This window comes from Platalea leucorodia (genome assembly GCF_965183815.1).
Source record: "Platalea leucorodia genome assembly, chromosome: 1".
Lineage (NCBI taxonomy): Eukaryota > Metazoa > Chordata > Aves > Pelecaniformes > Threskiornithidae > Platalea > Platalea leucorodia.
The window spans coordinates 94,870,050-94,893,223 of NC_138823.1; the positions used below are offsets into that span (position 1 = coordinate 94,870,050).

The following is a 23,174-nucleotide window of genomic DNA, read 5'->3' on the forward strand; positions in this document are numbered from 1 at the left end:
AACAATCTTTTCCAGCCAGGGGATAAAGCGTGGAGAAACAGTCCCTGGTTTTCTAACACAAGGCAAGGGGGAAAAGGCAGATATAGGACCCAATTAGTCCAAACTACCTAGGAGTAAAAGTAGGGGTAAGAAATGAGAATAAATCCAAATCCAAATGAAACATTCAGAAAACGAAAACTACAATAGTCAGCAAGGGACAGGACCTGAAGTCATTGAGACACACTTGAACATGTAAGTGGGAGATGAAAATGTGGTCATCCAGGGGTGACCCCGAGTTGCCTCCCCTGGGTCTGAAGGCACGCAGCACATCCTTGCTGCCCGGAGACTCTTTCTGCTTTCCTGAAGCAGAGCTTTTCTGTCAGCTTTGCCAATGGCTGCCGCTGGAGGCAACTGCTGCGTGTCTTGCTCCCTACGGGTTTGTTCCCACTCTGTGGTTTTAATCTTGCTGGCTTTTGGCCCCATTCAGCTCAGGTGTGAGGGAGGGAGGGCATAGGAAAGCAAAGCGCCCATGTGCCACGAACAGATGTGGACCAGTCAGCACACAGAGCTGGTTGGGGAAAGAGGTAAGAAGAAGGGATTGATTTTCCCCTTCCACCCCCTGACTAGTACCTTGAATCAGCCTGTGTGGTCCCAGTCACACCACAGTGGGCCAGCCAAGCCCCCCACATGATATTTTTTCTCCACATTATGGCTGCATGCAGCCCTAGCTGGTTGTATGCTAGTCATGAGGCAACCTGATGTAATTTAAGAAGCTTGTTCTTTGGGGTTTATCCCTTTCAAGGAGGTGCTGAGCCACTGCATAGTCACCGCGTTGGCTAAAAAACTGGCTGTTATGACACTCATGACTAAAGCCAAGGGATGCTCTACCTTGGGGTGGAGAATTGTACCTCCCTACCTGGAGCTGTGACAGGCTGATGATGCCTTCGCAAACCTTGAGCAGTTTTGTCTGCTCACAGTGGGTCATAACTTTGGCAATCGTTCCTCTCTTTCTGTTCAACACTCTCCCTCCTCTCCCAGAACAAACCTGTAGCTTGCTGCTAAGAGGTATCTACCTCTACGCTGCTTTCAGAAGCATGTCATGGTGTCATGGGACCTTGGGCCCTGCCCTTCCCTCCTGTTCCCGCTTAGCTAACTCTGCTTTACTCAGCATTAACATATATCTTCCTAAATAATGCATAAGCTAATCATTGCTTATATTCCCTTGGACCAGGGGTAAGTAATGAATTCAGCACAAATCATTCGATGTACTGACAGTAGTACAGCTGAATAATGGACTCTATTAATAACACTAAACTTACTCGTCACTCAGTAGGATGGCCCTTGTTTGGTACGGGATTATTTGATGTAAATACTCTGGTAAAAACATTGAAAGATGAAGGAAGGGTGACGGGAGAATATTAAAGTTCACCGGTGACCTAAATACATAGTGATATGTATGCCAGACTTGGAGCCTTACAAGTGTCGGAAGCTGAGACACAGTGCTATAGCCTGTCAGAAGGCTGAGCCAAACCTCTCTAGCCCTCCTTGCCCTCTCCTTAAAGCCACACTTGGAGTTCATTAGGTAAAATACAATTCTGTCAGCATAAGGGCTGATTTTAAGTGGGATCCATGGAGATTAAAAAAAAAAAAATTGTTCTTCAGCCCACTGGATTATAAAAAAGGCTCATTTGCAAAATGCTCTGTTCCTCACAGAGGACAGTTACTGGTAATTAGTCACCACTAAAGGGGAAGTTATAAGGGCAAATGTCGTGTAGCAGCGGGAAGGCACCACCAGCGATACCACAGCAGGTTGGCTGCATCCAACCTGTGCAGGAGCAGCAGCTCCCATTGAATTCCTGCAGGCTTTCAGCTGCAGATGTTTGATCCTAAATGTGGTAATCGGCGATGTAGCTCAACAGAGTATGGGATCCTGCCCCACACCAAATCCTGGAAAAAACATGCCCGTATTGACTCTTCAGTTTAAGGCACACACAGGCAGGCAGGAGGCTCACGCTGATGCCTACTAAAGTCATAGCAAAGTCTTGGGGTGTATTGACCACGAGAAACAGAGCATCATCGCGCTGCCCAAGCTGGTAAACACAGGCTTGGCCTCATAAAACTGCAGAGTGCAGCTACACCGCAGGTACAGGTCTCCAGCATGGAGCCCCGCTGACACAGGGCTATTCCCCAGCCTGAAAGACTTGCCTCTTAGCAGAGTTACTATGTCATTTCCAAACCCAAACTGGCTTGTCTCCAACCACCTTGGTACCAAGCTCCCCTTCCTGGACCACACCCTCCCAAAAACTGATGAGCCCGGCAGCAGAAAGGGTGAACCTTTGACTCTGATAAGGTACTTACGCTGGCACCAGGGGTTAAACAGGATGTAAGTGTCAGTTGTCGAGTTTCTGTGTGTCCGGAGGATGCCAAAGGGAGTCCAGACAGCAACGTACAGGCGAAACTTCCCAACGATGCAGGTGGCAGAGGACATGATGGACAGGCGAATGGAGTTGTTCTCCTTGTGGGTAATCTTGGCTCCCCATTTGCCAGGTTGCAGCACATCACCTACTAGGATCGGGATGTAGGTGCCTTTGTTTTGCTGTGGGTAGCGACCTGGAGAAAGAGGAGGAGATAACTCCATGAAGAGGTTCACCTTGTTTTGACAGTCTCTTATTTTCCTGGCGGTTCTCTATCCTTTTGTTTATTTTCAACGGAGGCGGCAAGTTTTAGTGGGTGGAAACTACCTACCTCCCTTAGAGCTTCACAGAGTGACCAGTCACTGGGCAGTACAGCCGCACGAACACATGCAACACCTCCCAGCAGGCAGCCTGTGCAGACACCCCCACCCATCTCGCTCCAGCAAGCTTCAGCCTTGCTGGCTCAAGCACTGACAGGAGTGTAGGTCTGGCAGCATGAGCAGGGGCTGTGCCAGGCTTTCCTGCTCACCACTGCTTATCCTAATGCAGCAAGCTGCACTCCAGCTTGCTCCTTGCCTTGGTGTCAGCTACACTGTTGGTAAGTTTAGATGAGCCCCTTCTGGGCTTTGGGGCTTTTTAGCAGGGCAGAACCTCGTTCTTCTCACGGCACTACTGCGCTGATAAGCAGAGACCAAATGCTCTTTCATGCAAGTCCGCGCAGATGGAGGAAATACAAGTCAGTCCACCAGCAGATACCCAATGCTCAGTTCCTCCTGAGCGTCCACTCCTCACGGACAGAGTAGGAACCAACTCTGGACACCCAGAATATAGATGAGCAAATCTGGGCTGGATAGCCAAACCTTCTCTGCAAGCAATGGGTCCCAAAGTATGACATGCCTCCAAAGAATGACACGCCTCCAAAGTACCGCACGTGATAGTCTACCTCATAGTAAGACAAATCACACCCCAGAGAAGTCTGTTTTAGTCTGCCAACTTTAAAAAGCATCTAGACAGATAGGCTACATGTAAACATGTACACTGCCAGGATTCAAAGTTGTGTGAGGATCCACCCTTTGAGCCTGAGGTAGAGCCAAACTATATCTGGAAGCCAACCAGCAGCATAGACAGAAAAGACACTTGTGAGAAGGCTGAGTTCCTTGTCTCATTCTCAAATCTATTCTTCATTTTATATTTTAGGCTGAAATTCAGACTCTCTCATTCAAAAACAGGGTAATGAAAAGCAACGATGGCAGACAGAGAGACAGACTTCTATATTTTTCATTCCTACTATTTAAGAACTTCAAAATTAAACTCACAAGGGCGTTGATTTTCCTGCTTGCTTATTTTTACACAGCTGATGTAGAAATAATCCTAGATCTGAACACTGCTACATTCTGGGAAAGGACAACTCCATCTTTGAATCTGAAGCTTGTGAGCTGCCACGACATCCGCGTTTCTAAGAAATCTGGGCTACTGTGCTTCATCCAAGAGATTATTCGGTGCACATCAATTTCCATTTTGCAGATGTTCAGTGCACATAAATAGCCCATTTTGCCCTGTCGGCTAGGGATGCTGTAACCCATGAAACCCATTCAGATCAGCGAGGGACACACCAGAAGGGAAAGACCTACAGAAGAAAAAAGGACTAGAATAAGAGAGCAAAATCAATAGAAAACACTAGAAGATAAAGCACTGGACACTTCAAATACAAGCCATCAAAGGAAAGCCAGTCTAGAGAGAAGAGCCTATAGAGGTAACAGAGATGAGAGTCTTGTGCCTGCTAACAACTGCGATCTGAGAGCTGAACATATTCTTGTTCTTTGTAGTGCAACTGGGTATGACCCAGCTTGCCTCTACAGTTGATATTTTGCTTCTAGTTTTGACATAATTGTTTTTTTAAAAAAGCAGTCCACGCAAACAAAGCAGCAGAGCAAACCAAGTAATTGAACTGACATCCTTGAAAACTGTTAACAAGTGCTACTTTTTAAAATACCTCCTTTACCTCCTTCAGAAGTTGGGAGCAGAAAGAGATTACTATTTTAACGTGGTTAGGAACTGACGCTGTCATCTTCCCTGGAAGCTGCACGTCAGTGTAGGAGCTCACTGGGGACAGAGGAAGCTGTGCTGTGGTGGAGACTTTGCACCACCATGTCGCTGTGCGCCATGTGCACGTGAGGAGGCTGCAGAATCACTCCCCAGTAAATCTGCCTATAGGAACCAGATAGGATTCCCAAGAGGCCACGGGGCCTTTGCAAGACATCCGTATGGAAACCCCCTCACTGGCACCTCACAGCAGTTTTGGCAAAGCACCAAGCCTCTGGTATTCTCACTTTTCTGAAATCTCAACACACACAACTCCATTTGCCCTTCCAAAGATCCCTCTCGCATATAAAGCCACAAGACACCCTAATCTACCTATTACTTGACAAGGGAGCACCTGTAGTTGCTGTTGAGGAGTATGCAAGGTCCTTTCAGCCCAGAGCCTGTGCATGACCCATGCAGCTGCTCCCACACAGTAAGCACTATCTTCCTCACCCATAAGGAGAAGGTGCTCTAGGGTATTGTCTGCATCCCTGCAGACGTAGCAGGGATACCAGGGAAGGGGTGTCCTAGAAGTCAGGATAATTTGCAGACGTTATAAACAGTAAATACAAGAGAACATCGTTTGCTTCTGACAGACGAGCAGGGTTTGGTGCTCACTAATGGTTGCACAAATCCTGAACCCACAAGGAAGCCTGGGAAGATGGGCAGAGCCCTCAAGAGCACAGTGAGCAATTTCCGATGTTTTCTTTGAAGAGAGGACAGGTTCCCTAAACTTCTGAAAAAAAACCCTAAATGCAAATGGAAGAGCAAGGGAATTGTTACTTCTGACAGGAGCTTGTGGAGCTGAATCGTAATCACACATCTAGACACCTGACAGCACCAGCCACACTAGTCTCATTTACACACATCTGTTGTCTTGATACTAGAGCACTATAAAGCTGAGCAACTTTGGCATTACATGCTAAGGTTGCTAGCAAAACAATCCTTATGTAGGTTCAGTACTATGTTTATCAATATCATAGGGAAGTCCTCTCAGGATGACTTGGCCATTTGACTTTTATCTACATCTTGAGCACACATTTCTGGCTGCAGTAGAAAAGTAGGGCTAACTTTGGCTCCAGGTTGGGATAACGATTCTATGATTCTAAGATTCTGTGATTTACTGCAGGCCCACATGTAAATACAGTGTTTTTTCTTGTTGTTGTTGTTAATCTGTAATGTCAGCCATTTCTCAGAAGGGATAATGTGCAATGGTGATTTCATTCTCTGGGTTAGAGTCTCTAAGGAAGAAGATTCAATGTTATCCAAAGACTCATTACCAAAAGCCTGTGAACGCCTGGCAGAGCACTCTCTACAGGATCTCTGGTGCTAACCCAACCCTCGGAGAGGCAGGAGGGTGTTTGGGTGCATGTCAGGACCAGGAGCCATGTAGAGAAGAGAAACTCTTTTTATGTTGACAGAAGGGTGCTTCTGCCAGCAGCATCAGCTGGCTCAGGATCCCTCTCACTCTGATTTGCTCCAGGAGCTGGCAGCCTGAACCACGCTCTGCAGCCAGTTCTTTGTGGTTGCCTCACTCCCCGATGCTCACGTGTGCTTTGGGCGTAGGAGGCCCTGGCCCTCACACGAGGACATTTCACAGCCAATTGCTCTGTGAAAGACAAAGTCATTGTGTGACATCACACTGTTGGGATGTCCCTGTCCGCTCTCTCTAACAGCACGTGGACATGGGAAAATCCAGCCTGAGAATTCAGAAAGCCTGGAGGCTGCTGCACTGTTACCACCAGGCACAGGGTGTATTTTTTATAGGCTTCCTTTGCAGCCTATAAAGGCACTGAGGCACTGAATGGGGGCTGCTGACTGTCTTGCCTTCGAGGCAGGAGAAGACAGGAGAGAATTCACGGTGGCCCTCTTTCACGGGCCTCCAACTCTCTGCATTTCTTTGCTAGGTGCTGAGCTATGGTACTGCCAGAAGATGTTATTTTTACAGAAACTTCCCTTTTACAGAAGGTTTAATGGCTCAAACATATCTATTTCACCTGCTTCACAGTGCACAGGCCTGCAACCCTTTGGTACTTCTTTCTTATCCCACCTTGGTTTCTGTAGCTATCCAAGCTGGGCTCCTAAAGCTCCTGCTCACTTCAGTTGCAGCTCAGCTCTGCTCTACACCTCCTGGGCTTTCTAGGCACCCAGGAAAAGAGGAGCAAAATAGCTGTTGTTGCTATTAAAGGAGCTCAGGTCTCCCTCAGTGCTGCATCACAAGGCTTTGAAAGTAAGTAAGCATGAGTGAAAGTCTACATGGTGACATGCATCATGACTGAAGCATATGTGAATGTGGGCATGTATGGGATGCCCCCCACCACACCCACACACACTTTACAGGGGCAAAAGCAGAGTGCGGTGTTTGTTAAAACTTGCCAAAGTCTTATTTACGCAGTAGCACAAGAATGAGCCGCCTAAAACACGGAAATGTGGCCACAGACACATGCATTTAAAGTGAGTTATTTTTAACATACGCCTCAGCTCCTTAGCATGTCAGCTCTGGGCCTGTCAGGCACAGAGGCAAGCTGTGTTTAATTCTGGGTAAAATGGCCGCAGCAGAGAGGGATTTACAGCAACAGAGGGAGAGCGAGAGATAGGTACAGCAAGTTCAGTCAGCAGAACACGAGCGCTGCTCCTCCGGCTATCTAAGTCTGCAGATGTTCCTTCCAAGTGCCTAACAGGGACCAGGCCTTGCTCAAACCACACTCCTCCTCTTCCCCTGCCCAGTGCCTGGAAGCCCCTGTCTCCACCTAGTTTAGTTTTTCCCTTGATCCCCAGTGGACATACACATTGCTGTACATGTGCATACATTAAACAGCTCCTAAATGCCATTGCTGAGTTAGCACCGTGGTGTTAGCACAGCCAGCGGAGGGACTGATGGGTGCTCTTGGATAGGCCCTACACAAGTGAGTAGGTGTTTTACTTTCGACAGGGAGGAGGGAAAATTTAATAGCACAGAGATTAGAGATATAGTGAGCTTCAGAGGACGTTTCCTCCCTGATGGAAGTAGGATACCTCAGAAGAGAGGAGGTGAACAAAGCTATTTCTCAATAGTCTTTTTAGGAACCCTCCTTAGAAGACTGGTTTTTTAAAGGAGTCGAGGAATCTGTCTCCCTTTGGGACATACATGACACATAGTAAGGGTAACTGTTTTCCTGTGAGGTTCATTTGTTTTACCTAGATACACTCTTTCATACAAAGGGTAAAGGATCTATTTCAATGCCAGCCCTGGAAGTATAGTAATTGTGACAGGTTGATAAATAAATTTGAGCTGGAAGCCACAAATACAGTAGCTGTGTAGCAGAGGTAAGCCTTATTGCAGCAAGCAGCCTGGGGATGGGTGTTAGCATACTGGGACCATGTCTTATTAATCACTATGAATAACTACAACACATATCAGAAAAGGAAAAAGGGAAAATGGAAAAGGAAAAAGGGAAAAGAAAAAAGGGAAAGAAGAAGAAGAGAAAGAAGGAGGAGGAGAAGAGAAGGAAGGAAGAGAGGAGAAAAAACAACAGGGGAAAGAAAAGAAGTAAAACAAAGGAAAAGAAAGAAGAGAGATGCTCTAATAAAATCCCAAACAAAAGCAAAAGAAGCAAGAAATCATTTTTTGTGAAAAACAGTAGTGTGTTTAAGCCACTGCTTTAATATCACATCTGGGTTCCTCCCACCCTCAAAACCCATTGCCTTCAGAAGAGCTGCATACAAACTTGGAAATATAGGAAACCCAAATATCTTGAAATAATTTTTTGCTTACGGCTCCAGTTAGGAATCCTTAACATCTGACCACTCTGTCCCAGGAGTGAATGTTTCTAGTCCTTTACAGTCATAAACCACACATTGCAGTCACGCACCTTAGCTATTAAAACCAATAAAAAATATGGCGAGAGTTTATGTGCCACTTGATGCTGCTGGAGTAGTGCAAAAGGAGAGTATAATAAAGATAAAGATTCCTTTGCATGAAATATTGCATTCATGGAGCACCTTGAGGGACTCCCTCCCCTCTGCTTCTCCGGGGCCTGGCTGGGAATTCCAGAGGGGAGGAAAAAAAATACCCCAATGCCTTCATTCAGAAAGTGAATTTTGTTGTTCTTTGCTAAGAGCTGGCAAACAGGTCTCTTCTCTGTCTGGAGTCAATTTCTAGGAAAAGTGTTCCACTACTAATACATTATTCATTCTTCCTCAAAACGGGACTCCATCTTCAGACCATCCGGTGTTTCTGTATCTTTGTTCCATTTCTGTAGTTCTTTGTTAAATGTGGATATAGTTATTTAACAAACTCTCAGCACTGGGTTATGTACCAGCACCAACAGAGTTTGTCCCCAGTACCAGCATTAGTTTCTCTTGTATAATGCTGAGAAGGCTATAAAAAAATCAAGACCCAGCTTTTTCCAAGAGGCAGAACTCAGCTCAACATCCCATCCGAGGTGCTGGGTGACACCTCATGTCCCGGCCACTCCATTAGCTACCACCTGCCCTGCCCCAGGGCTGCTGAGGAGGACAGGTGACAGCAGGGGTAGCAATACTTCCCACTAAGACAGATTTACCGTCTGACAAAAGGGACAAAACCTCAACCCTCCTGGAATAACCCATGTCCCAACATTGCTGTGAAATTAGGGAAAGGCTGTGGACACTGTAGGATAGTATGAAGAGCTCCACTGATTCTGGGGTGGGTCCTGCGTCACACCCCTGGTTATTTAGTTGTACTCAGATATCCCTCTGACTATAGGTGGGAATTTCGTGCCATCTAAATAAGCCCTATGGGATCAGCTCTAACATGTTTTTCTTAGCTGCTTTCATGTGTTTATAACTATTCCTCTGGAGCAGGCCTGAGAAGACTGTAGAAAAAAGGAGCAGCAAGTCTCTGCTCTTGTCTCAGGCCAAAATCCAATGATTTATAGAAGCCTGAGGAGTGCATATGGGCGGGTGCGTGGGTGTCCACGCGTGCACACATGTGGAAAGGTGATAGTAGCCTGGAGGACTGGGATTTATGATCATTCCAGAAGTATGCCAATGAATAAAACGTTCATAATAATATTTAGGGCTAGATCAATATATATGGATTTATGAAGCCATTTAAGGAAAATACAAATATACAACAATTTATGAGGGTATGGGGAAATATACTATTAGAGTAAGGATGCACCATATGAACTCATCAACCACTCTAGGATTTACAGCCATGTACAGGAAACTACTACTAAAAGCAAGATTGAAGGCTGTATAAGCCTACCTAATCATACATCTTCTTTTCAGAGAAATCACTGCCAGTGCAGCAGTGACTGTGGAAACTTTGCAGCCCTCATGCCAAACTGGCTGCCCCACGTGTAGGAGCCATGCTCAGGTAGGCTGAGCCCCGCACCGTGGAAAGTCAAGAGCAGCACAAAGTATCCCCATCACCACGAAGGCGGTAGTCAGGAGAGATCAAGATGGGTGAAGGAGTCATTGGCTCCTCTGGGCTCCCTGGGGCTCCAAGAAAACTGAAATTGTTCCTGCTATGGGGAATGGGGTGTAAGCACAGCATCTACACTTCTCTGGTGGCTCTTTCATCTCAACCCCAGACCAATAAAATGAATATTTCCCAAGGGGTGATGTTCACCTTTCCTCTCATTAAAGCCGGGAAGTGGGCTGCGAGGAAGGAAATATGTGGTGATGGAGCAGCTCCCAAACCGCAGGTACTGAGGCAGGGCTGCAGTCCAGCACGAGAACTGGAATAACATCCCATTACTCTTCATAAGTGGATATTTTTCCATGTGGATTTTTGGCACATTCATTGTTTTCCATACTTTGGCAGACAAGTATGGTCCTAATTTAATGAACGTGCAAAACTGAATTATAATAATTCACATGTTAGCACTTCACCCATTTTCACTGATGATGACTCTACGGAAAACAGTCTGTTAAAGCAAAAAGGGCTTTAGTCATAAGGAACCATCTCAGAAGAATATCAGTAAAATTGGGGCGAATTTTTTATATATTTACATATATATATATATATATATTTTTATACAAGTTAGCCCATGAATTCTAGACTCTGTGTGAATGGTCTTTAAATGGACTGTGGAGTAAAAAAAATTGTTACTAAAGATTGTTCTGTGAGTGCTTCAGACCTAGTTTCACATGACGCAAGAAGCATTTGTCCCAGGTACGCTTGATTCATTATCAATTAGAAGGATTAAGCAGTCTCTCCTTGCTTTACTTGCTTCATTAATCATCTTTTTAATGATGCAAAAGAAGCAAAAATAGGAGCAAAAAAAAAAGAGAAGTAAAACTAAATTTTAGGGAATAAAGGAAATAGAATAGTTCTGCACACACAGAGGATCAAGTTATTAGCATTGTCACATTTTTCAGGAGCAAAATTAGTCTTTAATGGACAAAAATTCTGTGATGGATTAATGTCAATGCTGGGAAATTTCCAGTGCTGGGAACTAATAATTTCTGAATAGCTTTATACGGTGCTGTTGTATAAACAGCCCTCACTGTAGGCACAGCCCTACAAAAAGAGATGTTGAATTTTCCCAGCTCCAGCTGAATTCCCTGGGAGCCAAGGCCAGCCATCCCTACCAAAAGTGTCTTTGCACCTTATGAGAATAGCACCTTGAAACACCCAAAAGATTCCACAGCTCATGGACAGCCTGGTCAACACTGATTGGCGTAACCTTCCCACCCTTGGAGATACTCAAAGCCTGTCCCCAGGGCAAGGTCTTGAGCAACCTGGGCACGCTGGACCTGCTTTGAGCAAGGGATTGGATGTGAGACCTACGGACTTCCCTCCAACCTAGGTTATTCTACAGTTCTGCTGCAGCATTTGAAATCCACTGCTCAGGCACACAGAGAGCTCCTTGGTAATGTCATTTCACAACAACCTGCTGATATTTCTTTGTGTCCATCACTTAATCTCTCAAACTCAGCACTTTCCTAGGAGGTATATCCCTTGTTTCAGTGCAAAAAGCTTCTCTGAGCTCAAGCTGCCTCTGCTGTATGGCTATTGCCTGAGCCAGTCCCTAGGTGTAGCTCCTGCCTGGCCGTACCAAAGCGTAGGATTCGCCTCCCCTGTCTTTGGTGATCTTGAAGTCAGAGCTGGTCTACCGGGGAGAGTCAACAGAGGAAGACAAAAAAACCCAGAAGAGAGTTCATCCCACTTTAAGACAGCAGGGCTAAACTGCCACCTGGAGGAGCCTGCCTCCCTCCTCTGCTCACAGAGGCAGCCTAGGCGACAGCTTTTGGACTGGGCTCTGGTTTTCAGGCAGCTGGCATTACGAGAGGTGAATGCCTGCTCTTCCGCCAGACGAACAGAAAAAAACTGGATGTAAATGGCCACGTCTCCCTATGACAAACGGTTGGAGAGCACAGCACTGAAACCTTGAGCACTCAGTGCTCTTTCCCAAGTACAAAAAATCTCCTCTTTCTCCCCTTCAGGGCATTAAACTTTGGACTTGCCACTAAAAGGAGAAGTAACAAGAGTCAAGCAGCTTGTCTCTGGATAATTTCCTTCTCCTTTGTGGACTGTTTTTGTTGCTAGGCTCTGAGAACAAATGTACTGTGTTTTCACCACATGTGCATAGAGAGAAACATTTGTGGAGCACTGAGCATTAACCGGTTCCTAGAAGAGGAGCTTGAACATTTCTCCCAGTTGAATCTCCGTGAGGTAAATTCCTTGTAGCAAGAGGGCAGTGGTGCTCACAGCAGCAGACACTTAAAAAGCAGAGGAGGGCGATAGCATTTCCTTCAGCTGACTGCCAGCCCCCACACATGGGACATCAGCATTACCATTCCCGTTTCACAGAAAGGACAGCAACAGTGAAGAACGGGGAAGGGAAGTCAACCACAGATTCAAGGCTGACTCCAAAGTCATCATTCAGAGCTGAGTTTGTTGCAAAGTCTCCCCTGGCTCGGGCTGCGTTTAACCCCATTCCTACCATGGCTGAGGATGAAGGGATTTTTATCCATGCTTAGAGATTCAAGGTACAAATCATGGACAGATGTGTTAGGAAAGAGAAACAGGAAAATAAGTGAATATGTTCTCTTAAGTGGACTGTGCAACGTCAAAAGAAGTGTTAAATTTCTTCTTCCAATATAGAATGTCTGATTAAAACAAATACAAACTGCACACAATGCAATAAAAAACAAATGTTCCATTTTCCACTTCTTCTTGCTACAGCTGTTTGTTTTAAACATATAAAGATTAAGGGAACAGTCTTGAATTTAATTAAATCCCAAAAGAACTAATGATATTTATGCATATTAAATTTTTAAAGGCACTTGTGGCAGTTCAGCCAATCATTCACTGGACTGTCATAACATGCCTCCCAACCCTAATTTAAATTAGAAAGAAGAGACTCATGAAAAAAAATGTGCAGACAGTAACCTTTTCACTGCACATATGTTTAAGAGATAAACGCCCATCTAGCTTTAAAAGGCAACAAATCTAATAAATGGCCACATCATAATAATTCAACGGTGGAAAAAAATCAATGTTACAAATTTCGGAACTGCATCTCTCAGGAAAGTAAATTAAAACATCAATTCAAACCTACTTTAAAGGGTTTATAAAGGGAACATTGACATCTTAACACAGAAACTCCCAGATCACTCTAGATGAAGCTGGGGCTTTCCCAGAGCTGTGATGTAGGGAATAGTGTTTGGTGGGGCCACCTCTGGAGCACAGCAAGAAGCCCCACTCTGTTGTTTGCTTTCCCCTTCTCTAGCCCTGTACCTTCAATAAGCCAAGAAGTACCTTAGGACCTGGGTCTCTGATGAAGATCTCTCAGTAAGAGGAAAAATGCTTTCTTGCTCTTTTTGCAGTAAATCAAGAAAGCATCTGATGTGGCCCTGAGCAAGTCCCTGGTCCAAAGCTACAATCTCTGAACCTTCTTGCTTGTTACCAGGTTGGCTGTAAATGCAGGCTGCAAAGCTGCAAGGCCTCCTGTTCTTCCGCCCTGCGTAATTTTTCCCCCTTGCGTACTCAACGTTTTGTTATCCCAGTTCATGCATAGTCATCTCTCGCACCTTCAACAACAGGCTCCTCCTCCCTGCATCTCCTAAACACTAATAAAAGGTGTTTCCCATTCCACCTACCTTTCAGCATTGCCATACAGCATTAATCAGAGAGAACTTTGAAAGCTCAATAAAGTACAGCTTCTTGCTAAACAGAAAGCCCCAAGTACTACTCCTTTTCTCACAAGCAATTCTGCTGACTTTCTCAAGTAAGGATTCAGACCCTGTTTAGAAAAGCACTTCCTTGCCTATGGTTAAGCCTATTTTTATGGTTTATCAATCGTAACAGGAAAAGGCCCAGCCATTAAGTACTGCTGTGTTCCTGTTTATGAGACTCTTCAACCTTACTTTGCTAATATGACACAGCCTTTGCCAGGCACTTACCTATCAAATACTCCAGCCAGAATTGGTCCGTCTCTGGCTTGTAGGGTCGGTTAAAGTCAATCTGGATTTGGAAAGGCTGTCCCCGGCGCACTATCAGCTTGGGGCTGTAGTACTTGTCAGTGTGGTGCTGCTGCTTGTTAATCTCGTGGGGCTCCTTGAACATATGAATGTCCACAACACGGAGATAATCTGCAGAGACACGTAAATGAACAGAGAAGGAAGGAGTCAGTATGTTAGAATATCAATATTAATATCAACATCATTAGAGGCCCTATCCTCCACTTCCCCAGTGTTGCCTCATCGAGGAACACCATGTAATGGAGCATGCGGGATCTGTTCGGGGCTTACATCCTCCTGGCTGAGCAGGGACTTATGGACTGACACTTCTCTGTTCACCTGCCATTTTCACAGAGGCTGCAAGGCTTCTGGTGAATGGTGAAAGCAATTGCAGAAAGAGCAGATTGCTACGGGTGGAAAGCTGAATGTCCCCAAGGAGAGCTGGGCTCCATCTTCCCTTTGGCATTGGCTTTCTGCAAGTCTGGGCATCGCTGTCACAAGTTTACCAGTGCACTCAGTGGGCCTTTGACGGCTGTGGCTTCTTGTCTCCATTCTTGCAGCCCTTCATTTGTAAAATGCTAATTCACAGGAGTTTTGTGATGCTTAAATACATTAATGTTTGCAAAGCGCTACTGCTATCGAGCGCTGAAGAGCCTGAGAGGCAGTAAACGATCTTGCATTCAGCTGAGAACTTGGATTGTCTGTATTAAATAAGGTTTTGGTGTACTGTATGTGTCTAGACTCAGCTTCTCAGTACACCTCCACTGCTATTAGTGTCTTCTTGTGAAAACTAAATATAACATTACAATATATAATTACAGCATAGAGTTATAGGCAAACAGCAGTACGTATCTATAACATGCACAGGCAAAGCTTCACTCGCTTCAAATTAGGGCTGTCTAAAGGGTTATAGCCTACCACTGCTAGAAGTTAGTCTGCTCAGCTAATGACCAGTGTGGGGTGGCAAAGGCAATTGCAGTCACCACAAGCTATGTGACTGTACCATACCAGGAATCTTCACAATGGGAGTCTTCTCACACAACGAACAACCACATGAAAACGAACTGGACATCATTCTTTCGCCTACATGCTTGGGCAGATAGTCACGAAATCTCTGCCAGGAGGACCATTACTGCTTGCCACCAGGAGAGACAGAAGAGTAAAGCTTGACTTGCAGCTCTCAGCTTGTCTTTCCAGGTGCTGACAGTTAGAAACTAGCTAATTTCTGCATTTTATACTGACAATGACAGAGCCAAACTCATGCTTGGCAAAAAGAGGTGCACATTTACAGCAGCTGGTGGAGCTGTGTGTACTCGCGATGGTGGCTAATTTGGCCTGCTACTGAGTACACTGTGAGCAGGAATGATGCGCTCAGCAAATGAGTCAAATATTCAAGTCACTGAGGGCTGAATGCAGCCCATTTCACAGAAGCTCAGACAACAGCTTCGCACACTGCTTTTCCTTGAAGGCAGGGAGACACCGCATAGTGGCCGGCTCTGGACAAGGAGTAGAGCAGCTCCCTCTCGGGTGTGTAGCCTCCAGACTACAACGGTGTGTGCATTAGCCCTGCCCTTCTACAGTGATGTGTTCAAGACACCAGCAGAGCCCCGCAGGCAGCAACTCCCCAGGTGCCAGCATGGCCCTTCTCCTGCCCTGGCCAAGCCACCCAGACTGGGCTCTGGGTGACAGCTAACGGGAGAGGGGGAAATCAGGGCAGCAGGAGCAGGTCCCACTCCTGCATTGCATTGTCGCCACCAGCTGCCTAGCCCTGCCCTGAGCGAAACAGAAGGAAAGGAAACTGTCCGAGGACACAGCAAGATAAGGATCCTTTGATGGAAAAGCCCTGGACAACTGAACTCAATACCATCCACCTCCTGCTAACCCTAATCCATGGAGAGGCTGGAATACCCTGTTCAATACTAAGGCAGGCTTAAAGTCCCATGGCAATGTTATTGTTATTCTCCTCTCAATTCGCCAGGCTTCTGGAGTAACTTCTGTAGATCCCCACTGGCTTTAGCACTGGCTGAAGTTACAGAGATGGTTTTTGTGTGAAATATTTAATGCATTTTGCTCAGAAACCATTCTCATTGCCCCTCTGTGAAGTGAGGCATGTCTTTGCCTTCCTTTCTGCAAAATTTACCAATGCTCACTCACAATAATACTGACAAAGCTCACAATTAAATTACGCTAGGTAGAAATTTCCTGGGGGGGGGGTAAAGAAGGGGCGGGGAAGAGTCTTTCCCGTTATGTCTCCCAACACCTCCCAGGCTGAAAGCACTGCATGTAAAAGCTGCATATCTTGGGGCTCTGTGAGGGACGAAGCTACCAGTAAGTTTGGCTCAGCTTCTCCCTCCTTCCAAGGAGGCATAAAAAATGGAGTTGAGGGTTTGTTGTGTTTTTATCTCATGTTCTGAAATAAAAGGCAACAGTGACCCTTCCCTTTCTTCACATGTTAGCCCCTTCAAGGAACTGCAAAGCTAAGCCACCCTGGGCCATCAGTTCAGCGTTTGCTTCATTTCATCTCAGGACTTACTCCTGTCAAAACAGCTATACACATCTGCAGAAAACACATTCCACTTTCACTGTCAGTGGTAAAACGTACATTGAGCTTGCCAGATGAAGATAACCTGTGACCGAGCCTGTGCTAATTACAGCAATGGTAATTACGGAGGACAAAACACGAGCAGGGTAACGGGATGTGCTAACGCCACCACCAGAGTACGATCAAAAGGAAAGGTCCAGGCGCTGCGCATGTCACTGCTCATCTCTTTGTGAGGGGCAGGTGGCCATCGAGGGCTCCTTTGAAGTCAGGTCCATTTGATGGTTTGCCTGTAGCCTGGTCTGCTGTTTAGTACAAGCAGGTTTGCTGCATGAGAGGCAGCAGTCTGATGTTTTCTTAAAGCTTTTGCAACATTAAGCTTGCATGGAAATAAATAAGCACAAGCTGGAGCTGTTTTGTGAATAACAAGAATAACCTTCAAACATCAGGCTTTCGTGCAGGACTAGAGAGGGCTCTGGATTACAAATGGAATAGTGTGAGTTTCCAAAGAAGACGCCCATCGCTCTGCTAACAGGGGAAGCATGATTCCCTGGCGCGTCGACGAACTTTGCAAAGGAGGGTGCGTGGGGAGCTTGCAGACCGTGGGGCCGCAGGGCTGTGTCCTCCCACCGAGCGGCTGAAAGCGCCAGGCCCACTCGTAACACATGGCGGTGAGATGAGCTGGCTAGGAAGAGCCAGGCGGAGGACACAGCACAGGCGTGTTCACGGAGACACAGGCTTCTTGCTGGAGAAACACTCGGGGGCTGCGCATCCTCCTCACTGAGCATCTCCTCCCGCAGCAGGCAGCCCACTGACCGGGCTGGGGAGGCAGCCGTCCCTGGCAGCCTCTGCCACTTGCTCCGGCTGTGATTCAGCAGAGTAGAAGTGGGTGTCAGCAGAGAGCTAGTCAAGCACAAGGTTTTACCTCATCCTAGAGTAGTAGCTAAAATAGGTCAAATGAATCACACCCTAAAAATGCCTGTTTCTCTCTGTTGGCTGTCAAGGGAAACGAGGGTGACTAGCTCAGCTGTAGACACCTACGCTGCACAGATGAAGGGCAAGATTCAGTTAAATTTAGGCATCTAAACGATGTGAGCCTGATATGTAACCTCTTATTATGGCCAGTTGCTGCTGCCAGTGGAGCTGAGAGAAGGATACAGATCATCTGGGAAGTGACACCCGCTGCCTCTCTGGACAGCCTGTGCCCTCACCTTTACACACTGGATGGCTCTGTGTTGACTATGATCTGGCACAGGTGAAGACACTGACATTTAGATGTTTATAGCAGGTGTCCAATCCTACCCCAAGGGCTAGAAAACACCTCAGTTGTAACAGCAGAGTTAAAAGCATTTGCATGTTTTTTTCAGTGTGTTATGGCAATGAAATGTGGGAACCACTACAAAAAATTTGGACAACCCAGAAGCGTAGAGGTGTGCAGGAGAAAGGGAAGGAGGTGGCACAAGGATGTACTCACGGTGCTAGAGCCCTGTGGCACTCTGCCGCTCCTGCTCTGCTTGCAGACTTTATCCCTCACTTTATCCCCCAAGCACAACTCTGCGAGTGCTCTGGGCAGGCTCAGCTCCTGAATGTAAGTCCCAGTCTGAGCTCCATTGGGCTATAAACCTTTCATGCGGTCTGACAGGTGACTTAAGCATCCTGCCCCAAAGCAGTGTGTCTAGGGACCACGTTTCCATCAGCTGGTGTCACAGGCTTAGACCACAGCTGATGTGCACTGCTGCAGTCCCTTGCCTTCAAGGTCACCCCTTGCATGTTGTTGCTACAAGCATTGCAGAGCTGAACTGCACAGCAGAGCTGATTGAGCTGTACAAAAAGAGTTTTGCTCTTACACACAAATTTATCTTTCAGCCATACCAGTCCCATAGCCAGGTTTATCCTATGGCCACACAAACTCTCGCTTTGGACAAGGGCTGTTTTTCTCACCAGCAGCATCACTTTAGGCACATGTTGGGTTCCTGCCTCAACTCACTTGACCTGACATTCCTAAGTTTCCATTGCATTTCTGAAAAGCAAGAGGCTCCCACCCACCAGCACCGCACTTTATTCAGAGCCTGATGTGAAGCACATCAAAAAGCAATAGGAATCTTTCTCCTGGTACTGGTGGGCTTTAGCTACAGGCTGCATTCCTTCTAAGATATCCCACACCCTTACACTTCTCCAGCTTCTATGAGCATATTGGGTTTGAAACAATATCTAGTCAGGACCTGTATTGCATTACATTTGACAATTTAAACACACATACTTGCCCCAGAGCTACAGGGTTGGTTGAAAAGGTTCAAGCAAAGTTTCTACAGTCTTAACATGCCAGTTGGTTTGCTCAGGCTTTTTTTAAAATAAATGCTTTTTAAAGAAATATGTGTGTATTAAAATGGGGGGGGGGGGGGGATGTGTGGCTAAGGCATATAATTAGGATTACAGAAATAATGCTTTGCAATAAAAATTTCAATTTGTCACTTAAAATCTCTTTCCCTGTTTCCCAATATGTAAAATGCAGTAATTAATGCTTATCCACATTTATTAAGCGTTCTTTCAAACCTGGATGAAAAGCCCCATATGAGCATTAAGTATTATTACATCTGGCTACCCTGAGTTACCACGTTCAACAAGTTCTGCTACTCATTTCAAACAGGCCAAAAAATTAACGTCATTTGGTTGGTGACTCATTCAGGAACCAAACCTGATTTCTTTTAAACCAAATCTTACCTATTTTTTTCAGGTTCACTCCAAAAAGCTGGCACTGAGAATGCGGTTTGATTTGCCCATCCCTTACCATGATATTGCTTTGTCTCCCCAGCCAAACAATGATACACTTTTTGCAGGAGAATAATTAAAAATATGGGGATTCCTTTTAGTTTTGCAGTCATTTTTATGAGTGAGCTGAACATCTAGCAAAAGTTTTCCCTGCCAGCTGAAATTTTGCAGTAGTTTCACAGTCAGTTTAAGGCCATACAAACCAGCAGGGCCATTAAGAGGGGAGGCTCCTCCTGCCCCCTTCACCCAAGTGCTGCCACAGCCATGCCTGAAGCCAGCAGGTCCTAAAGTGGCTCTGTGATTGTGATCAAACCGGGAAAACCCTTTCTTGCCTTTTTCTAACCATTCCCACAGTTCAAGCTGAAAACTGGTCACTCAGCTTCTCCACTCCTCACTTTCCCTACCTGTAACCTGTGGTAATATTTCCATGCACACGGGTGTTTTTAGCAAGTTTTTTCATGAGCAGCAATAAAAGCTACATAAGATCAAAACACGTAAGGAAAAAAGTGTTTTGGTTTTAATTCACAGACCTAGGTAGAAGTGAGTATGGAAGACATAAAAATAGACTCATGTCTTAATTGTACACTGTACCTTTTGGATTAAATCCTCTAGGTATCAATCCAAAAGCCTCCATCTCAGGGACCTCATTTTCTTCATCATTAGAGTTGTTTGGTGGGAGGGCTCTTCTCCCATTCAGAGGAGGTTTCTTCTTCTCTTCGTTGGTGTTTGTTGTTTCAGACATCCTGTGTTAAAAACATTGTAATACCATGAAAGAAAAAAAAAAGAGCACAAGGAAAAAGCAAACATGAGCCAGCGTGGCACATATAAGATGGGAGAAACCAAAAACATTGTGGGGTGCCAGCGAGCTACACATTTTTAAACTCACATAAATAAAAACTGAGAGGCAGAAAACATCAGTCTAATGATGGAGTACAGCTCTCTAAGGATTGGAAGGCATTTTATGTTTGTCAAAACACATGAATAAGAGAAGAAGGGGGGCGGGAGAAGGAGAGGGAAGTCTAACAGAAGTATTTGCCTAGGAGAAGCAGGGCATTAAAAACATTAGGGAGTTTCAGGTAAAAGAACTAGAAAATCATCCACTCTCCCACCCTCCAAAACAGCATTATTGAATCCAAAATAGCAAATTATATTTCCAGAAAGTGCATCACACACTACCTCTCCCTAATAAAAATGACATTCTAAGTTATACTGCAATCATCCCAAATACTACAGCCTACAACAGTCTATGGATGATTACTGGAGAATTGTATTTTTGTCCCTATGCACACGAACGCTCAGTATCTAAAGGGCTAACTCCTGCACCCAGAAAATCCTCTTTTGAGAAAGACAGGGAGAGGGAAAAAAAAAAGGGGGGGGAAGAACAGAAAAGAGCACTTCTCCACTTATTTCTCTCCCACTAATGACCTTAAGGGAAATCTCAGATGTAGGCTGATCAGAGACTTCTCTTGGAGCTAGTCAAAACTGCTTTCACATCTATTTCAGTGTAAGCATGTAGCAGTGAAAAAGCAAAACCATCCTCCTAAGAAAATACGTGTGGCTGAGAACAGAACTTCTTCCCAAAGCTCCTGAAAACAGCAATTCAAAGTGTAGCAACTTAATAGCAGTAAGCTCTTAAAGGAAGATTTTTAGTTAGCAAGGGTACCTTCTTTTCAGATAGTCTTTTTTTTTTTCTTCTCCCTTGCAGAATTTCTGAAGTGCAATAGAAGCCTGGAAAAAGTTGGGGGCTTTTAAGTAACCTCTGTATATCCTCCTCCCTCCTGTTGCAATAGGACAGTACTGAAAGAGTTGCCAAGCCCTCCCCACACCACCTCCGAGGATGTACCACCGCTGCTGGCGTGTCTTTGCTTACTCACTCCCTCTCTCTGCCTGTCTCACCCCAACAATTTCAGGGCACTTGGGCTAAGGAAACAGCTTGAGTACTGAAGTTTCAGTTCTTAGTGAGACGGAGTAGAGCTGCTCGTGGCACAAGGGCATATAAAGTGGGAGACCGGAGAGGATTTTCTGAGGGATGCAGCCCAAAAAGCTGTGCTCACTATGTTGCCAGTCTTTAATGGTGTCTCTATCTCATGGTGCCTGCAATGCAACTTCAGGTGCTGGTTTTCAGAGTACTCCCAGGCAGATACATTGACGGTTCCCCTGCTTGGTGCCTCACGGCAGTCCTTTCAGAGGACTGGCAGGAACGTGGACATGGAGAGCTCGCTGGTGGCCCAGCAGAGAGGACCTTTTTCTTGAGACCCGGTGCAGCTCAGGAGAGTGAAGGTATTTTGCACCAAACAGCTATGTTTGGGGCAAATGACCTTCAGCTCTTGTCCGTGACAAAATGCATATCACCTAACAACCAGTGTCTGGGGCCATACCTGGTAGAAGCATTTTAGCTCCACATCGACTTTGTTTGGTTCCACTAAGCTCTAAGATAACTGGGGACTGTATGACACCTCCTCTGTCAGACATAACTCCACAGACCAGTAGAGTTACGTAGAGAAAAAGCAGTGTACAGGGAAGAATTCAGTCCCACTGTCCTGCCAGCTGCTGCTGTTTGGTAGTAAAGGTATAAGTCACCTACTAAGAGCGTGGATGGGCAGTGGAGAGCCCCTCTTACACACATGGGACAAGCCATGGGCACTTATTTGCCTCAGTTGCAGGGTAAACGAAAGAGTAAGGAGATATAGAGCAGAGGACTTCACTCTCTTTCAGCCAGCTATGGCTTCCAGGCCCCTAATATCAGTGAAGCCTCAAACCTCTGCTGGCTTAACACCACTGAAATCAAGCCAGGAGGCAGAAGAGGAGAGAATCGGGTCACATTCCTGTAACAGGAAGCAGCAAGTAAATCATCTGGAAGACAGGACCCCCATCCCAGTTCCCTGGGGATTTCCCAGTAGAGGCCACAGCCACAGCAAGGTAGCTCCACCCAAGCCAGGACACCTGCACAGCATGGGGCAGAGATGCCAGCTGGGGACCGGGGAGCAGTGTGGCTGCACCAGCATGGCCTTGTAGCCAGGCTAACGAGCCTGCTAGGGCTGATTGCCAAGGCACGGCACCAAGCTGCAGCGGTTTTGGAGGCAGCCTTGCTATCTGCACACAAGTGTTGCGCTATGCTGTCTCATAGCCAAAGGGCTCAAGCTCTCCCCCACCTCCCCCAGCAGGCTGTTAGGCACGTAGCATAGAAAGCCACCGAGCCTGGGGACTCCCCTTCACCTGCCCTGCTCCCCCAGGAGCACAGGCGCCCCGCAAGAAGAGATCTGGTCCCCTCGCTGGCATCCTGAGCTGCAGTTTCAATTGACTCGCTTTCAGGCAGATGGGCCCTGCAGTAACCATCTGGAGGGCAAGCAGCACCCCTGGCACCCGGGAACACAACGAGCTTTCTGAGGGAGGAGGCTGGTTGCCGATTTTCTTTTTTTTTCTTTTTTTCTTTACATTCCACCCTGATTTCAACATGGCATGCCTCTCTCTCCACTTCCAGCCAGCGCTTCATTTCCCAAAATTGCAGCTGCTGCAACGATGTTACAAAAACTGATATAAATACTGCCTCGGTGCCATGCCTGCTGGAGGCCTGCAACACAAATAAGAAGCGCCGTCTCCCGAGGAAGTCATGTGCTTCCCCGAGTGGCTGCGGCGCTGTCAGAGCCGGGAGGAAAACTTTCCGTCAGAGCGAGGAAGGGAGCGAGCGGATGCAGCTGAACAGATCCCGCTCCAGCCATTGCGCTCAAACAGCCAGCGGTTGCAGATGTCTCCCCGCGCCCATGCGCGCCTCTCCGGGGCTTTCGGCAGAAGCCGATAATCACGCGGAAAGCGGGGAGGCCAAAATTTTTGGCGGTGGCAGCAGGAGTGGGGCTTTGCATCCAGGGAGAGTAATGTTCCGCAGGCTGTAATTTATTTATTTTGTGGGGAGTGATGTAAATTTGTGCTTATGACAGCTCCAGATGGCAGGTATTTTC

General features: G+C 46.3%; 1 protein-coding gene across 1 annotated transcript in view; it reads right to left on the reverse strand.

Moving 5' to 3' along the window:
- Positions 1–21,022, reverse strand: part of F13A1 (coagulation factor XIII A chain) — a 60,719-nt gene extending 39,697 nt beyond the window's left edge. The window contains exons 1-4 of the mRNA XM_082324779.1: positions 20,882–21,022; positions 19,810–19,961; positions 13,854–14,042; positions 2,338–2,589 (exon numbers count right to left, since the gene is read on the reverse strand). Coding sequence (XP_082180905.1) covers positions 2,338–2,589; positions 13,854–14,042; positions 19,810–19,960 — 592 coding nt within the window. The 5' untranslated portion in view covers position 19,961; positions 20,882–21,022. The remainder of the gene's footprint in view (positions 1–2,337; positions 2,590–13,853; positions 14,043–19,809; positions 19,962–20,881) is intronic.
- Between the last annotated feature and the right edge of the window lie 2,152 nt (positions 21,023–23,174).